This window comes from Pteropus alecto, unplaced genomic scaffold (genome assembly GCF_000325575.1).
Source record: "Pteropus alecto unplaced genomic scaffold, ASM32557v1 scaffold146, whole genome shotgun sequence".
In the NCBI taxonomy this organism is placed as follows: Eukaryota; Metazoa; Chordata; class Mammalia; order Chiroptera; family Pteropodidae; genus Pteropus; species Pteropus alecto.
The window spans coordinates 14,076,594-14,101,029 of record NW_006442107.1 but is presented as its reverse complement, the minus strand read 5'-3'; the positions used below and the strand labels follow the sequence as shown (position 1 = coordinate 14,101,029).

Genomic DNA, 24,436 nt, shown 5'->3' with positions numbered 1-24,436 from the left:
AGTTATGTACAAGGGGTCCTTCTAGTCCCGGTTGGGTCTTCCTGTAATGGCTCAATCTATAGTTGTAAGTACAAGAGATATACACACGAGTTTCTCTAAATTAATTCCAAGTTATCTTTTACTTTTCTCAAGGATGGAAACTAGCAACAGTTTTGGAATCAACATACTTTTATAAATTGAGCATTCCCAAAATGTTGGTTTTAAACCTTGGGTACAATAATCAACTGTCATTAAAGTTAACAGACAAAAGAGAATGAAATGGTACAGGTGTTTATAGTTTTTTATATATTCATTCCAATCTTTTAAGTCCTTAACCTTGTCTTGATATTAAATTTTTAAAATTTATCTTTTCAGACCTATCAGCTTTTTAGAGAACATTTTCTTACTATCTTCAATATGCGATTATATACATACATATGCAGAAAATATAATCTACAATATTTAAAGTATGTCTTTGAACTTTTAAAAATAAAGTATTTAAAAAAATTTTTAAAAATGTAAAATCTCCAGACAGATCATTAGATCAGTCATTTCAGATTATTTCATCATTTCATTCTGATCTTAGGGGAAAAAAAAATCACAAAAAGCTCCTATAAAGACTGGGTAATGGTGTTAAGTATCTATGTTTTGGGTTTTTGTTTCAGTATGTTGGAATTACACGTAGAGTGTATAGATCTAAATAATTCTCCCATCCAGAAATGAAGAACTGGGGTGCTGGCCAGAGGACTACATTTCCCACTTTCTAGATGATAAGCGGCACAGAAATTTGATTCAGTTGCTATGTGCCCTTTCTACAAATGTCCCAAGTGAGTCTTATTAAAGAAGTTTGGCAAACACTGCCCCAGAGATCCCCAGATTTCTAGTATTCCCCAATTCTGCTTTAAATTCAAGGTGTGGTGAGAGGCCTGTGCTCCAAAGAAGGAGTTCAAGGTACTAAGTGAATCTGTTCACTCAACAGCACTTAAGCACTACTGAGCAGTAGGTCACAAATGAAGATCTGGTCTTGTACTCTGCCTATAAGGAACCTGCTGTATAATGACTGCAAAACCTATACTTTATTATCTTATTACTTGGAATTATCTGGAATTTTAAATGATGAAGCAAGTCATGGAGTTCAAAAGCTGGTCTAAAGCAGGGTTGTCAAGATGTGGTTCCTAAACCCAGCGCATCAAACATCAAATTGTTACAAATGGAAACTATCAGTCCTTACCCCAGAAGCTCCGTGGTGGGGCCAGCAATCTATAGTTTACTAAGCCCTCCAAGAAATTCTGATGTTCTCTCAAGTTTGGGAATCACTGGCCAAGCAAAGGGAATCTCCTTCAGCAGTTTCTCTACTCTAACATCGCTGAGAACTTCCAATACTTTCCTTCCCTCCCAGTCCATTAATCTCTCCCCTCCACACCCCATATCCAATTAGACTCACAAAAATAATCCACACGTTTCAAAAAGAACATAAAACTTTATTAAGAACATCTTATATTGTCATCAGATACAGCCAAACAAAAAGGTGTAAAGAAACAGGGAAACTTCATCTTCCCATGTGCTAATGCCACCTCAGATCAGACTCATGTGTGGATGGCTAGACTTACGGATGGCAACACATGCTCTGTATAAGTATATTCAGTAGGTAACTCAATGCTCCCTTTCTACACAGAGTACTAGGTTTACACTTTAAAAATCTTTCCTATAGTGCAACGACTATGAAATAAGACTATACCTTTAGGAGCTATTTCCTGATAGAGTACAAAGAAATTTAGTAGCTTTATGTTATTTCAAATAATATAAATTTTTAGAATGGAAAATTCAGAAAGGACATTCTAACTTTCCCAAGTAATTTGTACTTTTAAGTTTTTTCATTCTAACGATTTCTCAGAACCAGTTTGATAACTAATCCATGAGTCACTCATCTACAGTGACAACGGACAACCAAGTTTTATTCTTTTAATTTTGCAAATCAAGCTGACCAGGTCATCCCAGATTTTCCTGATTTTGAAGTTTTTATAGAAAAACCATAATTCAGAGTACATGGGAGAAAAGGCAGGAAAGTAGCTGCATCTGGATTGGATTTCCTACAGGGAGAGGTTGGCTACTAAGCACAGCTGATTTTCTCAGACCCCCGGGTTGCCCCATGTGATTCTTTTACTTACTGTAGCGATGGAAGGAGCAGAGGGAACGCCAGGGAATCTGTTCAAATTGCCACTCCAGACAGCTCTCTGCACTGTTTGTGGAGAAAAGTGATGATGATACCCATTCGAACCACAGTACCCCTTCCGCAAGTTGTACTGAGATGCTTTTCTTTTGAAGGGCCAGGCTAAACTGCACTCAAAGATGGATGATTTATATCACATACACAGTGGAAAAAATGCTCATGATTTAGAATCTGTTATCATAGTATCCCTACCTAACCCCTCATCTTAGAAGTAGTCTACCTTTTAGAAGACTATTTACTGCTAAGGCTTACCATGTAAACTATCATAAGGCTGAAAACATAACTTCTAAACCAGATCATATCATTTGTGTTTACATTTAGTGAATTAACCAACAACTGAAGATTTGAGGAGGACTGGTCAAAGGGTGGGATTAGGGGTAGGATTCAGGCTGAGCGCTATCACTTATCACGAACTGCATCAAGCTCTTTAAAAAAATAATGCATTTTTATAATAAATATTTAGAGCAGATACTGACATTAAAATCTGTATCTAAGTCAGAAGTCTGTCTTAAACAGTGAAAATATTTCAATGAACTTCTAATAGATTTCAAATATTCCCAAGAAATCATAGTTTATAAATTAGTTTCAAATGGAAAAAAATATATTTTGAATGGATGAATCACCACTTTAGCAGATCATAAATAAGGTCAAGATGTTGGAAATAACTTAATATATAAGTTTTTGCTTTTACTTTAAGAAAAAAACCCTAACTTATGTAGTATACTTTTATAATGGGTTTTTATAAGTGTGCATTTGGTATATATACACACGCCCCAAGCTAAATCTTTTTCTTCCATATCCTATACTAAGGGACAGAGGTACATCAGACAGACACCTCGATGTGTGAATCTGGCTGCTGCACACCATTTCTTTAGTTAGACTGATGTTACAATGTTACATACAAATGCTGGTCAGGATCTATTCGTAATTTGTCAACTATATTGATTCCCATCAACATGAACTACATTCATGGTTAAGTAGATTGGGTTCCCAGGTGAGTCTTCTGTGGTCGTGTTCACAGGGAACCTAATTGTTATTGTTTCAGTGAGAAAATGTGCCCCGACTCCCAACAGGTGACTAAAACACTTTGGAATAGAAACCATAAATGGATGGAGACAACTTATCTGTGGCTCTGTTTTGGAGAGAGGTCAAATTGTTAAAAAGCACTGTTGCCAGAATTATTGGCTATTAAAAATAAATATTTTCTTTCTCCTTCACATATAAATTCAGTTTAACTATAATCTCTAATACTAAGGAAGAAAGAGTGAAGCCATTCAGACTAGTGAGACATAATTGGCTTGAGGGATTTAAAGATGTTTTATTGACTATCTAATTTAAATCTGCTTACAGCAAAAAGAAAATGTCTAGTATGTAAAGTAATGAATGAAAAAAATATTTATCCTAAGTCATTATTGAGTACAAATCCACAGCTTAACAATGCGATTTTAAAGGAAAGCAGAAGAGCATGCAACTGCTCTAACACAGGGTTAGAAATAAAAGGTAAAAGTACATTTGTTTTGGTAATTCTAAATATACAAATATAATATTTACCAGATCTACCCTGTAGTATAGCACTGCTCAATTTCCAAATATACAGCCATTCAAAAATCTTAAGGAAACATTAAAAATGTTCCAGGCTACTTTACTGAACATTAATGAATATTGTTCTTCAGATATTAGAGCTAAAAATACCATTGTTTTTAAAGTTAAATGACTAAGGGACTAATAAAGTATCATTATTTTGTTTCTTTTAATCCCATAGATGGCTTATGTTAAAGGGATCGATTATGTTAAAAGGAGGCTGATTTGACAAATAGAAATCAGTTCCAGAATAAAAGCTGTCCTCTTGGTAGAATATCAAAATTTATAACATTTCCAAAGCATTTCATATTAATTTTATCACATAATTCTAAATAGTTTAATCAGTGGGGTCCCTTTTTAACACTCCTCTTATTCTACACTGGCAGTTGGAATGGGACCCCTATGGTGCTTTCATTAAACTTACTCTAACCTCTGATCTGACCCTAAAAATGATATCCATGTTTAGTGTCAAATGCTTTTGGAAATAAGAAATCAAAAGCATTGAGAGGGACAGAACTGATATTTTGGTTGGGGAGAAGGGTTAAGATTAAGTTAGAACATTTAGTCCCTTCTACGATCAAGTCCTAACTATCCCATAATCAAGTCTCAATCAACTCCTGGTTAGTTCTTACCCTTTAGAAATTACATACTATACAGTGATTAGATACTAAAGAAAATAAAGAAAAACATTTGAAAATACATGAAGAAATAGCAACATGAAATTTCTCACAAGGCCCTGGATCAAAAAAATTTACAAAAGAGCTTTCGAAAATAATCACTATTTGTGAGCTTCGTAATACACAGAGATCACTTTGTTTAAACTAAGTCAATGTTAACTTACCAATAAAATAGTAAACAAACCAACATTTTAAACAATTTTATAAATTACTTGTCTTTTTTTTGTTGTTTGTTAATGTCACTCTCTCAACAATATACAAAAATAACGCTACAGGACTATCCACCTAACCTGTCTCCATCTCCTGCAAAGTCCTGGGCCCTGGAAAGAGACTGGTTGTCAATCTTCACTGTAGATGTCCCCTGCAAAGGGCAGGTGCATGTGGCTGCCGGTGACATTGGGCAACCGAGATAAGTCTGGCAGGCTCTGGATCCGGGACCTGAGTTCTTTGCGTACCAGGGAAACTCTGGCTAACTTGCGCTTGTATTCCTGTAACATCAAATAACTTCCATTAGCATTCTGGCAGTTCGGGGAAGTGTTATCTAGCTAATGCTCTGCATAAAATCTGGTACTACACTCAGTTAATGCTGAATAAAAAAAAGATGATTACAATGTGAATTTCAGGATGAAAAGAGAGACTTTGGAAATATACAACTAGGTAAACTGTATGATGATGATGAAAACCCACAACCTTAAGCTGCTGTTTCGCACATGTAAAAAGATTAACATGTTAATATACTCAACCTCAGCAATAAGATTTTCAGGTGTCCTTGAGCTTGAATAAGAAAAATTACATATTTATTTTCATAAACCTAAACTAAAATTAAGTATTGTTTTCTATTGTGAATGTTGGCAACAAACCACAGGAGTCTGTCTCCAATAGAAACCGACTGCTTCAATATTATATTACTGTGTTTTACAGCTATCTTGAAATATTGTTTACATTTACAGCTACTTTGAAATTACAGTCATTAGATCAACCACTAAATGCTATTTAATGTGTCGACATAGAAGCATATATGATTGTACAAATTTTATTATTTCAGTAACTATACTTCAATGTAACTTATTTCCTTTGTAATGCTATGCATTTTATTATCTACACTTAAAATATTTAACTTGAGAAGGGGTCCAAGACTTTGCCAGCCCACCAAAGGATTCCAATGGCACAAAAAAAGGTTAGGAACCCTGGAAACAGTAGCCCAGGGATTCAGAGACTGAAAACCAATCAAGATCCTGTTGAGCTTACAGGGGCCCATTTTCTGTAGTTTCTAGACTCTTACATGAGGAGAGAGATCCTTCTATATTCCATCACCTAGTGGAGGTTGGATATGAAGGGGAAATCTAGAAAATGGGTACTCTTCCTTCTAGAAATACTAGAACCTTTTCCTTTCCTCTGACCAAGGCTGATCTCATGAAGATGACAGAGCAGGTGAGTGATAAGCTTTCATTTCAGACAGACCTACCCTTTGTTAGTGTTTCTCAACTCCAACTGCACATCAGAATCACCTAGGGAAGTTCTGAAGAAACGCAGATTTTTCGAGAGAACTCTAGCCCCACTACATATGAATTAAATGAAAATCTCTAAAAGTGGGTCCAGAGCTTATGAATTTTTAAAAGCTCCCAAAATGATGCTAACACAGTCAGAATTGTGAGCCACTTCACTAGTTTTTCAGCCTAAAATGAAATCAACTAGTGAAGTTTCTTTGTATAATTGAGTCTCCTCTTTCAAAGAATAACTACATCTGGGGAAAGGGATTTGTCAGAATTACTATAATCCAACTGCTGTAAGAGAATGGGGGAAAGAAGGATTCTGAAGCATGGGGAAATGGGTACACTGACAGAAAAAGCAGGCAAGGCTGAAAGCTGGATAAATCAATGATAGTTTTGCGGGGCACAAGGTGTCAATTCTCACCATGTCTTACATATCCCTGCATTTCTAATCTATCAAGAAGATCAAGGTACAGTAAAAGAGAGTTTAATAGGGATCTATAATCTCAAGATATGATTTTTCTCTTCCCTTTTCCCTTTACCAGTGATACACACAGGAATATTGGGTAGGTTTCAGCATAATAGCCCTATGGCATACAAAAGATAAGCACCAGGGTATTTCCAATTCTTGATGCATACTTCTCAGTAGGACTGCATTACACATCTCCACATTCCATCTGTCTCACAAAATATTAAGATGGTATTCAAATATGCTCAAAAGTGATCACTCTCCGCTCTTCTTGAGGCCAGACATTTTGAGAAATGTCATATGTGCCTTTAGTGGTCATTACTGCCTACCCTAATTTCTAATTTCTAGCATCCAAATAAGCTGTTCTTCAATTAAGATTTCTCTTAATCCTTTAATTCAAATGGTATGTAGCAATTAAAAGCCATCAGCCAACTGGTATATGCTGCAAACAAAAAATTGGTAAACATAAACAAAAGCTAATATTTATTGAGTGTTTATTATATGCTAGGCATTAAAATATGACTGCTTATTTTAATCTTTTCAATAACCCTACTAGAAGAGTCGTTATCCTTCATAAACATGTGAAAACATACGTTTCCAAGTTAAGAACAAAAAGTTGTAGTCAAAAGCTTTTTGCTATTGTCACAGGCAGGCTTTCGTCCTAAAGACAGAAGATTTAAGTAGCTGTGGAAAACTGACTGATGTTAGCCTGAAGACAAAACTGGATTAAACCAGGCCATAGTCCTAAAAGTTTTAAATTGCATTGCTGGTGGTCTAGAAAGGGGCTCTAAGATTCGTTGGGTCAGTTTCTTATGGCAACGATGCTTACAATAAGATGTGTCTATTAACTTTGATTCTGATGGATGATAATGATTGTATTCCTTTTAGGTAAGAATCATTACAACCCTCTCTGCTCCACTTAGGTGTTGTGATGGCAGTCTTAGGTAAGAATCATTACAACCCTCTCTGCTCCACTGACTTAGGTGTTGTGATGGCAGTACTTGGAATATGGCAAGTTTATCTTTATTAAGCATTGGAGATACAGTGTTAAAACAAAACAGATGAAGTCTCTTGCCTTCATGAAGCTAACATTTCAGGGGAAGGAGCCATAAAAAAACATGTAAATATTATTTCAGGCACAAATATAATAAAGAAAATAAAGTTGGGTAATATGAGAATAAAATGGAACAATGTAGGGGGAGAATTAAGACTACTTTATAAGTAAACAAAAAATGAGGGGATTAAGGATTCAGAAACTTCAAGTTTCAGACTGACTTCCTAGACCTAGAGACCGACTTCCGGCATGGCAGCACGATGAACACAACTGACCCACTCCACACTTCACCAGTGAAACTGGTGAAAACTATTTTTAAAAACCACAACAATCATTTAAAGCCTCTATAAATGATCCTAAGGGCAGAAGAAACATCCATTCAAGAAAATCTAAGAAAATTCAGCAAAAAAGGCAAGAATCTATGGAATCTAAACCAAGATACTCCCTCCCCCCACTCCCAGTTCAGTAAGGCAGACTCCAGACTGCTGCAGCATGAACACAGAAATCACTCTCCCTGCACCTCCCAGTCAAAGGGCTTTTTATTCCTAAAAGCAGGACAAAAGTACTTCTTATCCCACCCCCCAGCTACCTGTTGCTGAGGCCAAGTCTCAGGACAGTGTAATTAAGAGCCTGGGGCCTCCCTTCTGCTCAGCCTTCGCTGGTGAAACAGAGGGTCCACCTTGGATGCGGCAAGCTGAGAGAGAATACTGGGGCCCTGATAACCCTTGTCCCCAACTCAGGAGGTGGTGATCTATACCAGAAACAGCAAGCTGAGAGGAACAAATGCTGCTGCACCCCTCCTTTTCACCAGGAACTCAGTTCCTACAGGAGCTCAGTTCCTACAGGAGGGGTAGCATTCAAAGAAAGCCCTGCCATTGTCCAGAGCTCAGACTAAAAGATTTTGTTTTAGGGAAGAAACAGGCAGTAAAACAGACAGATCCTAACTTCTTTACAAAGGAACTGACTTTATTTACAATAACGCAGCAGGGACAACTTCACACCTAAGAGTGCTATCAAGAACAGTGCAGGCTACGGTGAAAGGCAATTAGGAGATTCATAATAATGGCTAAACTGTGGGCCAACTAGTTTGTAGGAGAGAAATGGGGAATAAGACAGCTGGGAGGTACCTTTTAGAGATCCTGCACCCCCTTGTTCACTGCAGCATTATTCGCACTAGCGAATATATGGAAACAACCTAAGTCTGTCGACAGATGAATGGATAAAGAAGATGTGGTACATACACATATAACGAAATATTACACAGCCATGAGAAAGAAGGAAACCCTGCCATTTGCAATAACATAGACAAATCCAAAAGACATTATGCTAAATAAATTAGCCAGACAAAGACAAATACTATCTAATCTCACTTATATCTGAAGACAAAGACAAATACTATATAATCTCACTTATATCTAAAATCTAAAAAAAAAAGTCAACTAACAGAAACAGTAGAATGGTGGTTATCAGGGGCTGGTGTGGCAGAGGCATAGAGGAGAAAGCAAGATGCTGGTAAAAGAGTACAAGTACTCAGTTATAAGATGAATAAGCTCTGGAGATCTAATGCACAGCACAGTTGACGATAGTTACTTGTCATGTACTTGAAATTTGTTGAGAATAGACCTTAGGTGTTCTCAACACACACACAAGGTTTCTACATGAGGTGATAGACGTAACCTGACTGTGGTAATCATTTCAGAAGATATATATGTTAAATCATTACACTGTACACTTTAAATATATACAATTTTGTCAATTTTACCTCAATAAAACTAGAAAAAGAAATGTCTCTTTGTTCTACTAGTAAACCAAAAATATTACCAAGCATAAAAAAGAAACCGCAAACGTGAAATCAGTGGCACATGTGAAATCAATGGTGCACATGCATCAAGGAAAGTCAGGGGTGTGGCAGCCTAATCTGACAAGCCAATCAACAGGCAAAGATACTACAGATTTTATAAATCCCTTTCACAACCTTATTCTTTTCTAACTAAATGTGCATTTGTAAAAACAGCTTTCAAAAAACTTATTTTGTGTTTTAACTCAAATAACTTTTAAAAAAATTGTTTCAGGCCCTAAGTGGAAGGACCTGGATTTTAAAATTTTAAACTGAAAAAATGCCCCAAAGCCAAACCTTTAAAAATTAAGTCCCTTTCCTTAACAATAAATACTAAACTGATATATACTGCTTTCACTGCAAATGTATAGTATTTTGTCTATTCTGTGGGTTTACAAGGCTTTTGATGCAAATCAAGACCACAATGAGATATCGTTTCATACCCACTGGAATGGCTATAATCAAAAAGGCAGCTGATGACAAGGATGTGGAGAAACGGGAACCTTCATACACAGTTGATGGAAATGTAAAAAGGTGCAGCCACTGTGGGAAACAGGTAGTTCCTGAAAATGTCATGGTTACCATATAACCCAGCAATTCTACTCCTAGGAATATACAAAAGAGAAATGAAAATGTATGTCCACACAAAAATTCATATATGAATGTTCATAGCAACATCACTGATAAGCATCAAAAAGTAGAAAAAAATTCCAAATATCTACCAACTGATGAAACAGAGAGACAAAGTGTGGTATATCCCTATAATGTAATATTATAGGGATATAATATTATAATATAAAAAGAAATGAAATTCTACTGATATATCTACAACATGGAAGAGCCCTGAAAACATTATGCTAAATGAAATAATCCAGACAGATCATATACTATATGGTTCCACTTATATTAGATGTCCAGAACAGGCAAATTTATAGAGACAGAAATGAAATATGTAGTTGCTTAGGGCTTGGGGTGGGGTGGACTAGAAATATGTAAGAGGTTTCCCTTAGAGTAGACGAAAATATTCTAAAATTATAGATTTTAATGATGGTTGCGAAATCTCATGAATATACTATAAACTATATACTTTAAATGGATGTTACATGGTACATGAATTTTATCTCAATAAAACTGTTAGAGGGAAAAAGGGCTTTGTGAGTTAGTCTGAGAATGTAAGTACTACTAAGTGTATTGTTTTTAATGGGAAAATAAATGTCAAGGTTTGCTACTTTACTAAGAAATTCACTTTTAAAATGCAACTCACATGAATGAAGGAAAAGGTAAGCTTGGTCATTCTAGTGCTGTAAATACCAAGTTCACACAACGTTAAATACTGTCCACCCAATTCCAGCCTGACTTCCTAGGAAGACCAATTTGATGTCAGTTAATGCAAACATTATAGTCCCAGTGACAAACATGTGTGATGGGTGAGAGGGTCAAAAGCAATTCCATACAAAATAAACACACAGTTGAAAACTGCTTTCCATGCATCACCTGCAAGTAACATAGTACTTCCTAATTTACACAGCGTTTTAGATGTCAGTCTGACAGTCTTCTGACCTGAGATTCTAGCTCTTATTATTTACATTTTTCGAACAAATATACTGTTATTTGATAACTTCATACTTCGGCAAACATTTATTGAGCATCTGCTATAGCATGTACCAGTCACTATATTGGGAACACAAAGATTAATCATAATCCTTACCTAGAGGAGCATAAAATTTAATGGGCAAGCAAATACTATAATAAAGTACGATGTATTCCATTAGAGGAAAACTGCTTTCTATGACATACAAGAATTGGAGGGAGGAGGACTTGCCCCACTTAGGAGTTCTGGGAAGGTTTACAGAAGCGAGGAGAGGTGAGAACACAACAGGCCAATGGATTAGCAAGATAAAAGGGCAGATAGAGGATAAAGGGCATAATGTGCGCATGGCAATGCACCATTTGTAGTGCATGGTGCAAAGAAGTTAATTCCCTTAAAATGTGGTCACATTCAGTTGTGAGAATTAGTGTGGAAATAGTGGAAACAGTATAGATGAGAATGAATCTGAGGAATAAATCCAGCTAGGAATTTACTGCAGCTGTCTAGGAAAGAAAGGACTAGGGCCTGAACGAAGGCAGTGGTAGAGCACTTCACAAACTACTGTACATAAAGTAACATGCACTTTACAAGCTACACTGTATGCATGTAATACCTTAATTCAAAAGACAAAAACGTGTAATAAAACAAATCCGCAAGACTTGGTTGTTGTTGTAATGTGAAGGATGTGACAAATGTGAGGTTTATTGCTGGATGAGTAGTTGGATGGAGATGCCATTATCTGAGATAGCAAAGATGGGTAAACCTTTGGGGAAGATAAATAGTTCAGCTTTCAGCATGGTAAGTGTTAAGCTGTCCTTGGGACTTCTAATGGTTAAGCACTTGAAAATGTAGTTCTAGCATTCTGGACTGGAAATAAAGATTTGGTCTTTATCATGAGCAAATAAAAATCTAAGACTTTGAGATGTGTATGAGTCAATCGGGCTTATGTGAGTGTATATACGGCAGTGTTTCTCCATCATTTTATACCAGTTTGCCTGGCCCTTACTCTACTCTTATCTTCCATACATTCACCATCAGCCAAAATCTTGTCAAACGTTTTTTGTGGTTTCAGAAAAAAAAAAAAGTACATATATATTGAACGTGATTTTCTGAGTTATCCATCATATGACACCACATCCCATGATTCTAATGTGCACCGAGAGGATGGTATGTCCCTCTCCTCCCCTGGTTGGGAATCATAGATATACAGGAAGAGAAGTAGGCTAAGAGAATAAGGTAGAAATGTTCCCGGTGTTAAGAAGAATGAGGAAAGTAGTAAAAGTGAATCAGGAAAGAGTAATAAGTATATATTTGGAAAGTTGTGAACTTTTTTCTTAGGAAAATACTAACTTTCCCGATAGATGCTTTGGGTGCTGTGATTTTAATCCAACCCTTTAAGAACAATACTGTTTACATCCATTATCTGAAGAACTGTTATTATCCTTAACCAACTCAGAATAACTGCTCTCTAAATTCCAAGAGAATTCGATTAAAAGTCGGCTGTAATTTAATATTTGAAAAATGTTTATAAAGCATTTTCATATTTGAAAGGTTTAATGTATTCTCATTCCTTACATGTGAGTTGTACCTGGTGACTTATTTCCAAAGAGTGTGAAAAGGGCAGGTGGTGGGGGGAACGACACTAACTGTACAGTGGAGAAGCCTAACAAACACTAACCCAGCCAAGCAATCAAGGGCGTATCAGTACTGACAAGTCATGTCGATAATATGTACCCTTGAAAAATATGATGAAAATGGCACTTCACCTCTGTGGTCTTCCTTCTCAAAACACACAACTCCAGTCTAATTGTGAGAAACACATCAGGCAAATCTCAACTAAGGGATATGCTACCAAATCCCTGAGCAATATTCCCCAAAACTACTGAGGTTGCCAAACACGAGGAAAGTCTAAAACAATGTTCTGGCCAAGAAGAGTCTATGGAGACATGATAAATAAATGTAATGTGATATCCTAGATGAGATCCTAGAAAAGAAAATGATATTAGGTAAAAATTAAGAAAATGTCAAGAAAGTATATAATTTAGTTAACAATGTATCAACTTTGGTTCACAAATTATAGTATCTACTATACTAATGTAAGTTATTAACAATAGGGGAAATTGGATGTGGAATATATGAGAACTCTCTGCACTATCTTCATAGATTTTCTGTAGTAAACTTAAAATTGTTCTAAAATAAAGTTTATTTTTAAACAAGTCTAATGGACAAATTAAACACGTCCTCAGATTATCCAAGCCACTTTGCATACTTTCTTATCTTAATCTTCATAAAAATCCTGCAATATTGGTATCACATCTGTTTTATAGATGAAACAGATTTAGAAAACAGCATAAACTGTTCAAGATTCATCAATGCCAGATTCCACATAACATTTTATTTAATATTATTCATCAAAATTAATGAATACACTAATAGACCACAGTTATTGTTGGTCAAATAGAACATTCACCATCCAAAAAGATAACACAATCGGAAACTATTTGAGATGTTTTGTAAACTATCATTTGTACTAAATTATCCAAATTCTCATGCAGATTTGTTAAGAATACTGCAAAACTATCTGCAATTTAAGATTCCAAATAATGTGGTTATTAAAATATATTAAAATTATTAAAAAGGGGAATTCTGTGGCATTAGGCCTAACCTGAGCACAAAATTTTTTGAAGTACAAAAGAATACAAAGTCCTTTTTAGAATCTTTTGTTCAAATTATTTCTTACCTAATATCCTCAATTTCATTTCATCCTTGAAGTGACAACTTAAATCCCAAGCCCTCCTTTCAATCTTCCCCGATTACTTGTCCCACATTTGAACTTTTACTATTAATACGTTGATCATTCAGTGATGGACTGCTTTAATATCCTATTGACTATTCATATACTACACCTATAGAATACACTTTTTAAAAAAGTTGATGAATGAAAATGCCAACAAATAATGAAAAAATTCTAATAATCTGAATGGTGTAAGCCCTTTCACATATATACACATGCAATTCTTAAATGCAATGTTTATAAGCAAGAGCATACAGACCTTTTCTTTATACAATGGTCTGGCCATATCCTTTTAAAAAATTGTTTTTGGGAAGAGAAGGATGTAAATAAAATGAATTTACCCGAGTGTCTTTTCTACTAGTGACAAATATATTTAAACTTAACCAGAGAACCAACTTTGCATCTCTTCCCTCTACAAATTCTGCTCTCCTTTCCATCTCATCCATCTCTGTTTAGTCAATAGCTATTTAAATATTTTTAAATGAAACACAAGTCCGTAACAATTAAGTATATACTTCAATGTGTGTGTGTGTGTATGTATCCATCTTTGTAACCAACACCTAGATCAAGATATGGGCTTTTTCAGAAGCCCAGGCTTCCTCATACCACCTCTCAACTTTTAATCACTATTTTCCAAACTTCAAATAGTTAACTGCCACCCTTCATGTCTTTACTATTTAATCATTTTAAATTTAATATTTATTTAATCATTTAAATTTAAATCAACTCACTTTTAACAGAGCTTTGCTCTAATAACATCCATATAACCACAGCTCTGTTGTGCTAGCCTTGAATTTGACTCACGCATTAAAATAGATATAACTATTAGAACAAACATTCTAAGGCAGCACCGTGGCATGACTGCCACTTTGGTAACCACTTGAGGCTTTATCTCATCCCTGTGAACTGTTTACATGAGTCACTTCACTTCCCTCCCTATTCTCTCATTTGACAAGACCCATATTTCCGTCCCTACTCTACCAATTTACCCTTTACTTGACAGTGTCATCACCAACACCCTAAAGCCTGCAACCCTCAAGTGTGACTAGTTTTCTTAGTCCCAGCTTCAAACCAAGGCTCACTTTCACTGTATCCAGGTTCCTCTACTTTTCAAAATTTTACCCACGTTATAGTCCAAGTGAAATTTTTACTTTGTCTGGAGACCCTTCCCTAGTTCCTCCCTGCCGTTCTCACTCCTAGCTCCTAGCTGGAACTCTCTGTGCTGTTTTATTCACACACACACATACACATGCTCCCACTCCAAGGGCAGGAACCTTCTTTAAAGTGCCATGATACTTCAATATCAATGAATTTGGAGGTGTGATCTGTCTCGTGTGCACTGAAAGTGGGTTAGAATTAGCTTAAAATCTCAATCACCTTTAGAAAAGCTTTTCTTTACAGCTAATACTGAGTATGTCATGCCCAAATTGCCTCCATTTTACAAGGCCTACTTAAAATCAAACACTGCCACAGACACTTGTCCTACTCTAGCTTCACACTTACTTCCAATGATGTTACTATTCAAGTTATTTCTAAACTTAAATACTACTACACTGTTTTCAGTCTTCAAATCCATAATTACGAAGAAACACAGATTGTGTGTATCTATATTCCTTACAAAATAATGGGTATGAACAGATCCCCAGTCAATACTTTTGGGCATAAACTCGTAAGATCTGGATACAAATAACACCTCCTCAATTTACTACTTATGTGATCTCAGGTAAGGACTAAGATAATCTAAGCCTTGGTTGCTTCTTTTACAAAATAGGGGCATCTTTTACAGGGCTGTGAGTCTTAAATAAGTTAATGTGGAAGTTTCATATTATGAAGTGCTATATAATTATGGTTATCATTCTGGGATAGTATGAGAACCATTTTGCAGTTTGGAACAGCTAAGAGAATAAACTTCTTGAAATTTGGAGTTCTTATTCATTTTAGGGCTGACCTAGATAGTTGTTTTAAAATTCCAGATTTTCTGAATAAATGCCTTAACTATTTCTGAATATTTATATGGCTACCTTTTTCTTGCAGATGCTAATAATTCTGCTTTCCTCTTTCATATAATGACTGTGACTTTAAAAATAGACATGACAGAATTTCAACTGCATTTACATGGGACCGTTAGTAGCTATTAAAGACCGTGGTCAAAATTTGCAAGCCACTTACAGCCACTTGCTTCCTATCCACTTCCTGAGAGACAGCTGCTGTAGCAGAAAGAGGAATGCATCAAGCCATGAAACCCTATTGTTTCCAGTGAGCAAGCAATGCATCCCTTTTAGGAAGCATGTTTGAGCATAGTCATTTTCAAAATGCTCTAAAAACAAGGCTTAGATAAGTCGTTCCCTCTTTGCATCTATGAAGTCAATCTTTAGGGTCCCTTTCAGGTATAACAATATGATTGAGCTGGACAACACCTAGTTAAAAAAATATACAGCTGACCCATGAACAACAAAGGAGTTGTGGTGCTGACCCTAATGCAGTAAATAATCCATGTATAACTTTTGATTTCTGAAAAACTTTTACAGTAGTCCCTCGGTACCCGGGGGATTGGTTCCAGGATACCCCGCCGGCCATGAATACCAGAATCCAAGTTCTGGTATTGAACAGATGCTCAAGTTCCTTATATAAAAAGGCATAGAAAAATGCATATAATCAGCCTTCCACATCTTCAGATTCCCAACCACGGAATGAAAATAGTTTTCGATCCATGGTTGGTTGAATTCAAGGATGCAAAACCTGGGGATATAGAGGGCCAACTGTACCTTTATTGAAAAAATTGTGTAAGTGGACCCACACAGTTCAAACCTGTTGTTCATGATGGCTAAAGACTTCCTACCCAAGAATATTTCTTAAAGATGGAGACAGTGTAATATTTCCATATGACATCTTATTTCCATAGTATTTCTGAAGATGTATCTGTGCAAGCATCTAAGCAATTTCTCTGTGTTGTCAATACATGTATCCTTAGTCTGAAATCTGATTGTTCTGTTACTTAAAATTTATTTTATCATTTTCATCAGTCTTCACTGTAACTAAATATTTGAGAATTAAGATTAAGTGGGTTCTTGGGTCATAAAAGAACAAATTAATGTTGAAGGTAAAGCTCGTAATCCTCACTCAAAATACTATCTTCAGAACACATTATAGAATCCCTTAGGTTGACAGCAATCTTTACAATCCTGGTTCATTTGTTCTCCTGCAGACCCCTAAATGATTTCATTCTTTGACATGTATTTTATTATGTCTTTTGCCTCTCTCAAAGGTTAACATACAAGTCTTTCTTAAACAACTGTCTTCAATATAACTATTAAGAAGCTTTGATTCTTTCTTCAAGATCCACCATAACTGACTTCCTTTTGCTTACCCTGGGATGGGGCACTTTGCTAGGTTAGACAGGAAAAGTTAATTTTTTTAAACAAGGCCAAGACTGGAAATCCGTCAAGTCTGCTGCCATCTCCAGTGGATTGAAAGCAAAGCAGGTAAAGATCTTGGTGGCTTGCTCTAATTTCTCTTCTAGAAAACAAATACCCAAACTTAGCTTGGAATCTTATCGTGCAATTGATAATTTTAAAAAATGTAAAACCCAACTATCGAATCTTTTTTTTTCCTTCACATTATTCTACACCCCTCTGATGGAGTCATACATCCTTGACTGTCTAGAGAAATAACCTTTTAGTGGGCAATACTTTAGAGTTAACTCAATGTCATCTAACATACCATCTTCCATCTTTTAGTTCCTTACTATCATTCTCTTAAGTATTCTAAAAGCAGACTTTAATTTCAAAATATCACTGAAATAAATAATACTCACCTGTTAGTTACAATTCTACTGCAAAAAAAATTCATTAGTGTTCTAGATTAACAAGTGGAAAGAAGACATATTTTTAGAAACTAAGTTTCCTGCAAGGAATCCAGTGCCTATCTGGCTATTGACTGGGCTTAAAAATTAACAATGTTAAATCGTAATGAGGGTATATGCTGTTATAAATAAGCTTTATATATTTTTATATTTCATCTAGTGTATGTGACCCTAACCAAAATTTTGATGTGCTTACTATATACTATTGTTCTAAGTGATGCATTTAATCTTCATAGGCAGAAACTACTATTATCCATGGGTCACAGATAATGAAACTAAAACACAATTATCCAAAGAAACTTTCTCCAAAGTCAACAGGTAGGGGCCAAGAAGGTTCAAACTTATACAGTCTGGCTTCACAGTCCTCTTGACAGTTATGCAATCCTGCCTTTCATATTTTAGTATTGGGAATAATAATTGGGGTGCAACTAAAAGCTATCTTGCATCAAATATAGGATCACCACAGTGACAGGACTAGCAGTCATGTCCCTGAAGTTCATTCAACAAGTTAAAAACTGTGACTTGTGTTAGGTAGTCTAATTCTGCCATTAAAATGTCTCTGGAATTACCAATAGTGGACAGTTCTTGTAATTTTCTCATGAATAACAGTTTGTGCTTAGAGACTTCGATTTTTTTTTTTTCAACAAAAGAGGGACCAACAATAGTAACAGCATCAACATTGAGAAGACACGAGAGAAAAGAAACAAGAAAAGGCAAAGGGCTAGTCCAGTCAGGAAATGTAACAGGAAAGCTGAACCTACTGATATAATTATGGTTAGACTTTGGGGAAAGGAGGGAAAGCCAGAAGTTCATAGGCAGCATATAACAGGCTATTTCTATTTATTAAGCAACTTCAAAATCAAGTGGGGATAAGAAAGTTAAGAAAATGAGCTATAACAATCGTTTTTATTTTACTGATACTTAAAAGAGGAAGTAGACTTAAAAATCATGCTATCCTTGTCATTTTCATCTTTTGTGTGACCTTTTGGCCTCACTCCCTTAGCATATGCTATCCAGTTACCAAAGAATCACACTATCCAAGGGTCATAAAAGTCAACTAGTCTGATGCTTCCCAAATGGTATCCCATGGAATATATTCCATAAGGTTTTAACAGATATGCCACAGAGATTCTGGGCTGTTTAGAGCAAAAATAAATGTTTCTTTGCTACATCTCTGCTCCAATCCTCAATATGCTTGTGGACAGAGGGAAGCTCCAAGAGTGGAATCTGGTTTAACATTTCTCAAAATCACTTAAAGTATATTTTTGCTGAATACATACTGCCATCTCCCAGAGCTAATAGTTTATGTATAGAATAGTTAGGCAAACATTAGACCAATATTCTTGTCCTTATTTTTCAACCTCTTATTGACCACCTCCAACAGCAGCAAACTCATGATTTATCCTAGAGTAGTTTCACTGGATACAGACTTCTAGTTTAGTGGTTTTCTTTCAGTGCTTTTTAGCTTACACCCTTCTTGCTCACGATTCTGCTTAGAAGTACACTATGATTCTCATCTTATACGTAAGACTTTTTTCTGTCTTCTAATAAGGTTTTCTCTTTGCCTTCCTGCAGTTTGAGTATGATATGCCTTAGACTGTAGATTTTCTAGTATCCTGCTTAGTATTTGTTTTCTGAGTTTCCTGATAGGTGGTTTGATGCCTGTCATTAATTTTGGAAATGCCTGGCTATTATTCAAATATTTCTTCTGCTTCATTCGTTCTCCTTCTGGTACTTCAAGTACATGTGTACACCTTTCTACATTATTCCACAGTTCTTGAATGTTCTGGGTTTTCTTTGTTCTTTTTGCATTTCAGTTTGGGAAGTTTCTGTTGACCTCTCATCAAGCTCACTGACTTTCTTTCTCAGCACTGTCCAGTCTTTTGAGGTGACCATCAAAGGCACTCTTCACTTGTCAGGTGTTTTAGTTCTAGCATTTGATTTTAATTATTTTTAACCATTTCCACCTCTCTACTTAAATGTTTTTGCATGGTGTCTACTTTGCCATTAGCGTTGCCACGTATTGATTAATGGTCTGATTAATTTCAAATCTGTATCATACAAGATTGTTTCTTTCTTTTGGCATGCCTTGTAATTTTTTCAAAAGCTGAAAATGATTATCAGGCAATAGTAGCAGAGGTAAATAAGTTTTGATTGTGAGGTTTTACATTAATCTAGCCAGGAGTTGGGCTGTGTTTAAGGTTTGCTGTAGATGTAAATGGCAGAGGCTGAAATTCATTAAGTCTTTTCACTTTAGGCAGTTCTAACTGGCAGAACACTCTTGTTTATCACATGTAATACATCCGCTGGTCCTAGTTCTACCCTCATGTACATCCAACTCTTCTGATAGCTTTCAAAGCATCTGAAGACAGACAGCATATATCTTATGCAAAGTTTGGTCTCTGAGATTTCCATTTCCTTCAACTGTTCTCCAAAGTTTTTGTTTCCATTTCTTTGCCATTCTGGCCCCTGTGGCACCCAATGAAACAGAATTTACTTTCCATATTCTGAATTTAGTGTAGTTTAACGCTGTTTATACTAGCTATGTCACCTTGCTGACTAACAGCTATATGATCAGTGCTTTCTACCATAAAGCGATGCCAAACCAGGTCCTGATCACATTGATGCAGTTAGTTTAGGGGAATGAAATATAGAAATTGACAGTGGACATTTTTAAGCAGCGAAAATGCCAAACCAGGTCCTGATCACATTGATGCAGTTAGAAATTGACAGTGGACATTTTTAAGCAGCGAAAGGGGGATAATGAAAGCAATGCAATTTTCACAATGACCCCATTCAATTTGCACTGGTTATGGACTAATGGCCATTAAACTGTGAGCCATGAGTATCAGAGGCAGCTCTAATTCAACTGAAGTTGTAAGAAAATTTCTGTGCATATGTGCGCTGTTTTTTTAAAAAAGATACCTGAAATACTTTATTCTGATTCTTAATGATGGGAATGACAGTAACAAATAAGGTTTCACCACTGAATATTGTGATTGACTGTAGCAATCTTATATTCGAAATTCAATGAGGAAACTGCGTTCCAAAACAGCTAAATATGTGGGTCCAAAAAATGAAGGTATTTATTGCACTGCCGCAGTCACTCTGAAGTCCATTCATCTCCTTCAGCATCCCCAAAATTACATGTTCTGCTTAGCTATATAAGAAAGTGGCAAACACGCTGTACCACTGGCATCACAGGACAGTTGCCTACAAAACTAGACTTCTGACACTGGGCTCCAGCTTCACTTTCTCACAGGTCATCCTCCTTACCTGGCAAAGCAGTTGTCTGAGCAACCTCTAGATCTTGCTTATACTCTGCTGCCAAAGCTGAGTCCATGACAACCTCTGGTGGGGCAAGGGCAGGCATGACAACAAACTCCAAGTCAGGGTTTCTGATTAGTTTTCTAGCAAGCCAGAAGGGCTTTTCAAAGTTGTAGTCACTTTTGGCAGAAACGTCGTAGTACTGAAGATTCTTTTGGTGGAATACAACTGATTTTGCCTTAACTTTCCTGTCCTTGATATCCACTTTGTTGCCACACAACACGATGGGGATGTTTTCACATACTAGTATCAGATTTCTATGCCTGTTAGGCAAATTCTTCTAAGTAACTCAAAGTTACATGAAACATTATAACGGCACACTGGGCTTGGATGTAATAGCCATCTCCCAGTCTACAAAATTTCTCCTGACTAGCGGTGTCCCATAAATCAAACTTGCTAGGTCCTCTGTTGGTGTGGCACATAAGGGGGTGGACCTCAACACCCAAGGTAGCCACATCTCAAATTCACCAGATGACATTTTGCAAATGTAGTTTTTCCAGGCCCATCACCACCAACCACTACAAGTTTGAACTGAAGCTGGGGTTCTCCTTGGGCAGCCATCATGATGTTACTTCCGGAAGCATCTCCGGGCCCGTCTGACTCTGCATGTGTGCATTTTTCAAAGCTATTGGCAACTCAAAGGTTAAGAATGTTCATGTTCTTCTCATATTCAATAATCTATCTGATGCTTCATGAACACACCCACACTTTAAAAAATCATACTAACATTTGGCTAAACATATTCCAAGTCAAAAGGTAATTAAAATCTCATTAGGAATTAGAATACAAAACATAGTTATCAAAATTTATCAAGTTTACTGATGAACTGCCTACTTATTTGTGCATTTTATGTAAATTATCGACTTTAAAATGCATTAACAGTTTATTAATCCTAAAAAACTCCCAAGAATTTACTTTATATTGGAATAAGATGATTGGCTCTTAGGAATTTTCCAAGAATGGTTCAGGCTTTGCTCTAAAGCAGTGATTTTCTCTATAACCTCATCTAAACATGACCAGGTTTGGGAGATGCTTTACACAGAATTCTATGAGATTATGTTAATCTAAATGATATAAAAGGCTCTTAAAATTTTATTGATTTAACTACATAAGAGGTTCACATTTTGCTTGAACAGAACTGATGTGTGCGAAGACATAAAAATGATCAAGACTTAATTTCTAGTTCTGACATGAATCTTACTTCAAAAGAAAGGAGCAGATAAATGAATTAGATGGCATAGCTACCAATAATACCACGCCTCCAATTACAATGGCATACTAAAAGAACTGGCCTTACAGAGGTAATGGGTACTTTTATTAAATAACTTCCAATATTCTGATAGTAAATATCCATCCACTAATGTGTCAAATAGACTTAGTTCCTTCAGTAGGTCCAAGAAGTATAACTTATTTATTCTGATGTGGACAAATGGACCTCATTTTTTAAAAAAGTTCCACTCCTGTTTAAAATGAAGGAAACAAAGATACAATAAATGCTGACCAATTATGTTAAAAAATTACTTTAACAAACATTTTTTAAAAGATGAAACAGAACTATTTAAACCAAAAAAGAGTGGGACAAAATACATCAAAATATTAATAGTTGTTTTTAGTGGTTAAACTTGTAATTTTCATTATTTTACCAATTTTCTACAATAAACATGTATTGTTTTTATGATGGTAAACAGTTTCATGGAAAAAAGGCAAAAAAAGAAAAATTTAAACTCTGCATGTTGATTTTAAAAGTTGACTTAAAAGTACTTAGAAGTTCCCAACTAAGAAACAGTGAAAAAGTCAAAAACACCGAATTTTGGAGCTTGAATAGGTCTTATAATTAGGTTTGATGTACACATTTTGAAAATGAAAAAATGGACATGATATTACACAATTTCTTCAAAATGTTATCAAGAGCAAAGTGATTTTAATGTATTTATTTTAATGTATTTTTCAAATTTCCTTTCAATGTATTAATATTTCTGTGCCTTAGTGTTCTCATTCGTAAAACAGATATAATAGTATCCACTTTATATAGTGGCAAAAAAAGATTAATATTTAGTACTTTGGCACAGAATAAATGCTATTAGTTGTTCCTTTATGATAAAAATTTAAATTATTATCTCCCCTACAATGGCATACAAGTGCAACAGCAGGGTTTCAGATTAGGTATAAAGACACTGGTAAATTTTCACGCACATAATGTATGAAAACGTTCCTACATGTAGTATTGGGAGATTTCATTCAAGAGACTGAAGGATTGAGAATCTAAAATCTAATAAGCTATCAGAGGCTTCAAGAGCAGAGTTTTTTGATGAAGTTTTTTTTTTTTTTTTCCATTACAAGTGTAGAAGCTCAAATGGAGGGATACAGTACTCATTGATTAGTCAGAAAGGGGCAATATGGGATTGCAAGTGGAAAGAAATCTAGCAGGAGAGCTCAAGTTCACATTTAGAACTCAATCTACTTTACTTAGCACTAGTAATCCAGATGCTCTACTTCTCCCTGAAGACGATACTCAAGACTAATCTAGGTGATTAGTTAAGGGAAAAAGGTCAGCTGAGTGATTAGTTAAGGAAAAAGCTGCTGGAAGGGGACACAACAATAGATGTGGTAGGCATGAAGAAAGCTGTACTGTTTGTTCCTATCTTCTTTGCTTTTCCCAGTTTTCCTTCTGTCCTTTATATTTTTCTTCTTTTTGTTCCCTGGTTTCATGCTGTGTTCTACTGTCAAAGGAAACTCAACGCCACCATTTACAACCATACCGTGAAATTCTGTTCTGCCTTATCTACAGGAGTCTCCAACACAAAGTTCATTGTGTGAAATGTATATACACTGCATATCAATACACCTAATATGCACTATGTATATACATAATAGACAGATAATCTTAAACAGCTTTTTTGACACCAAATCCAGGCTTTCACACATTAGTTAGCAAACAGGTTAAAGCTACCCCTTAACGACGCTACAGTGAGTGTTTCAATTTTGTACAGCAGTCTGGAACTATATGGGTGCTGATACTTGTGATAATAGACACAGATAGAAATCAGATATACTAAAAATGGCAAATATTTAGGTCCACTGAGATACTCCCTAGACTTCAGCTGGTTGACTGTATGTCCCATACTAAGAAAAATAAGAACAGAATATTATAATTCTAAATTGGGAATTTAGTATTAAAAAATTCCAGTGATCCAAATGCAAAGAATATTTCACAGGTCAAAAGATTAGGATATTGCTTTTGTACATTTCATGAAATGGCAACAGAACATGGAAAATTGTTACACATCTTTTGCTTAGAAGATTAAAGGAAAAATGATCGGAATGCCATCAAAATCAGCATCGCAATCTCCAGTTCAATCCACTAAAAACTAAATCATTCTCAACTTGAAGAATTTGACTGTTATTCCTATTTAGCCAAGAAAATGATATTTTGAAATTGCATTATTTATATCTAATAATTAGTCTGTGTCCTTACTATTTTTACATCTCAAATAATACAAAGGGGCTTAAAAACAATCAAAAACTGTAGTAAGGAATTTTGTAATTAA

At 35.6% G+C, this 24,436-nt stretch overlaps 1 protein-coding gene and 1 pseudogene across 1 annotated transcript in view; both read right to left on the bottom strand.

The window, feature by feature from the left end:
• Window positions 1-3,502: 3,502 nt before the first annotated feature.
• The window catches only part of RPRD1A (regulation of nuclear pre-mRNA domain containing 1A), a 61,726-nt gene continuing 40,792 nt past the window's right edge, over window positions 3,503-24,436 (bottom strand). The window contains exon 7 of the mRNA XM_006919962.3: window positions 3,503-4,955. Within this exon, the coding sequence (XP_006920024.1) occupies window positions 4,806-4,955 (150 nt within the window). The 3' untranslated portion in view covers window positions 3,503-4,805. The remainder of the gene's footprint in view (window positions 4,956-24,436) is intronic.
• LOC112469257 lies at window positions 20,269-22,441 on the bottom strand (annotated as a pseudogene).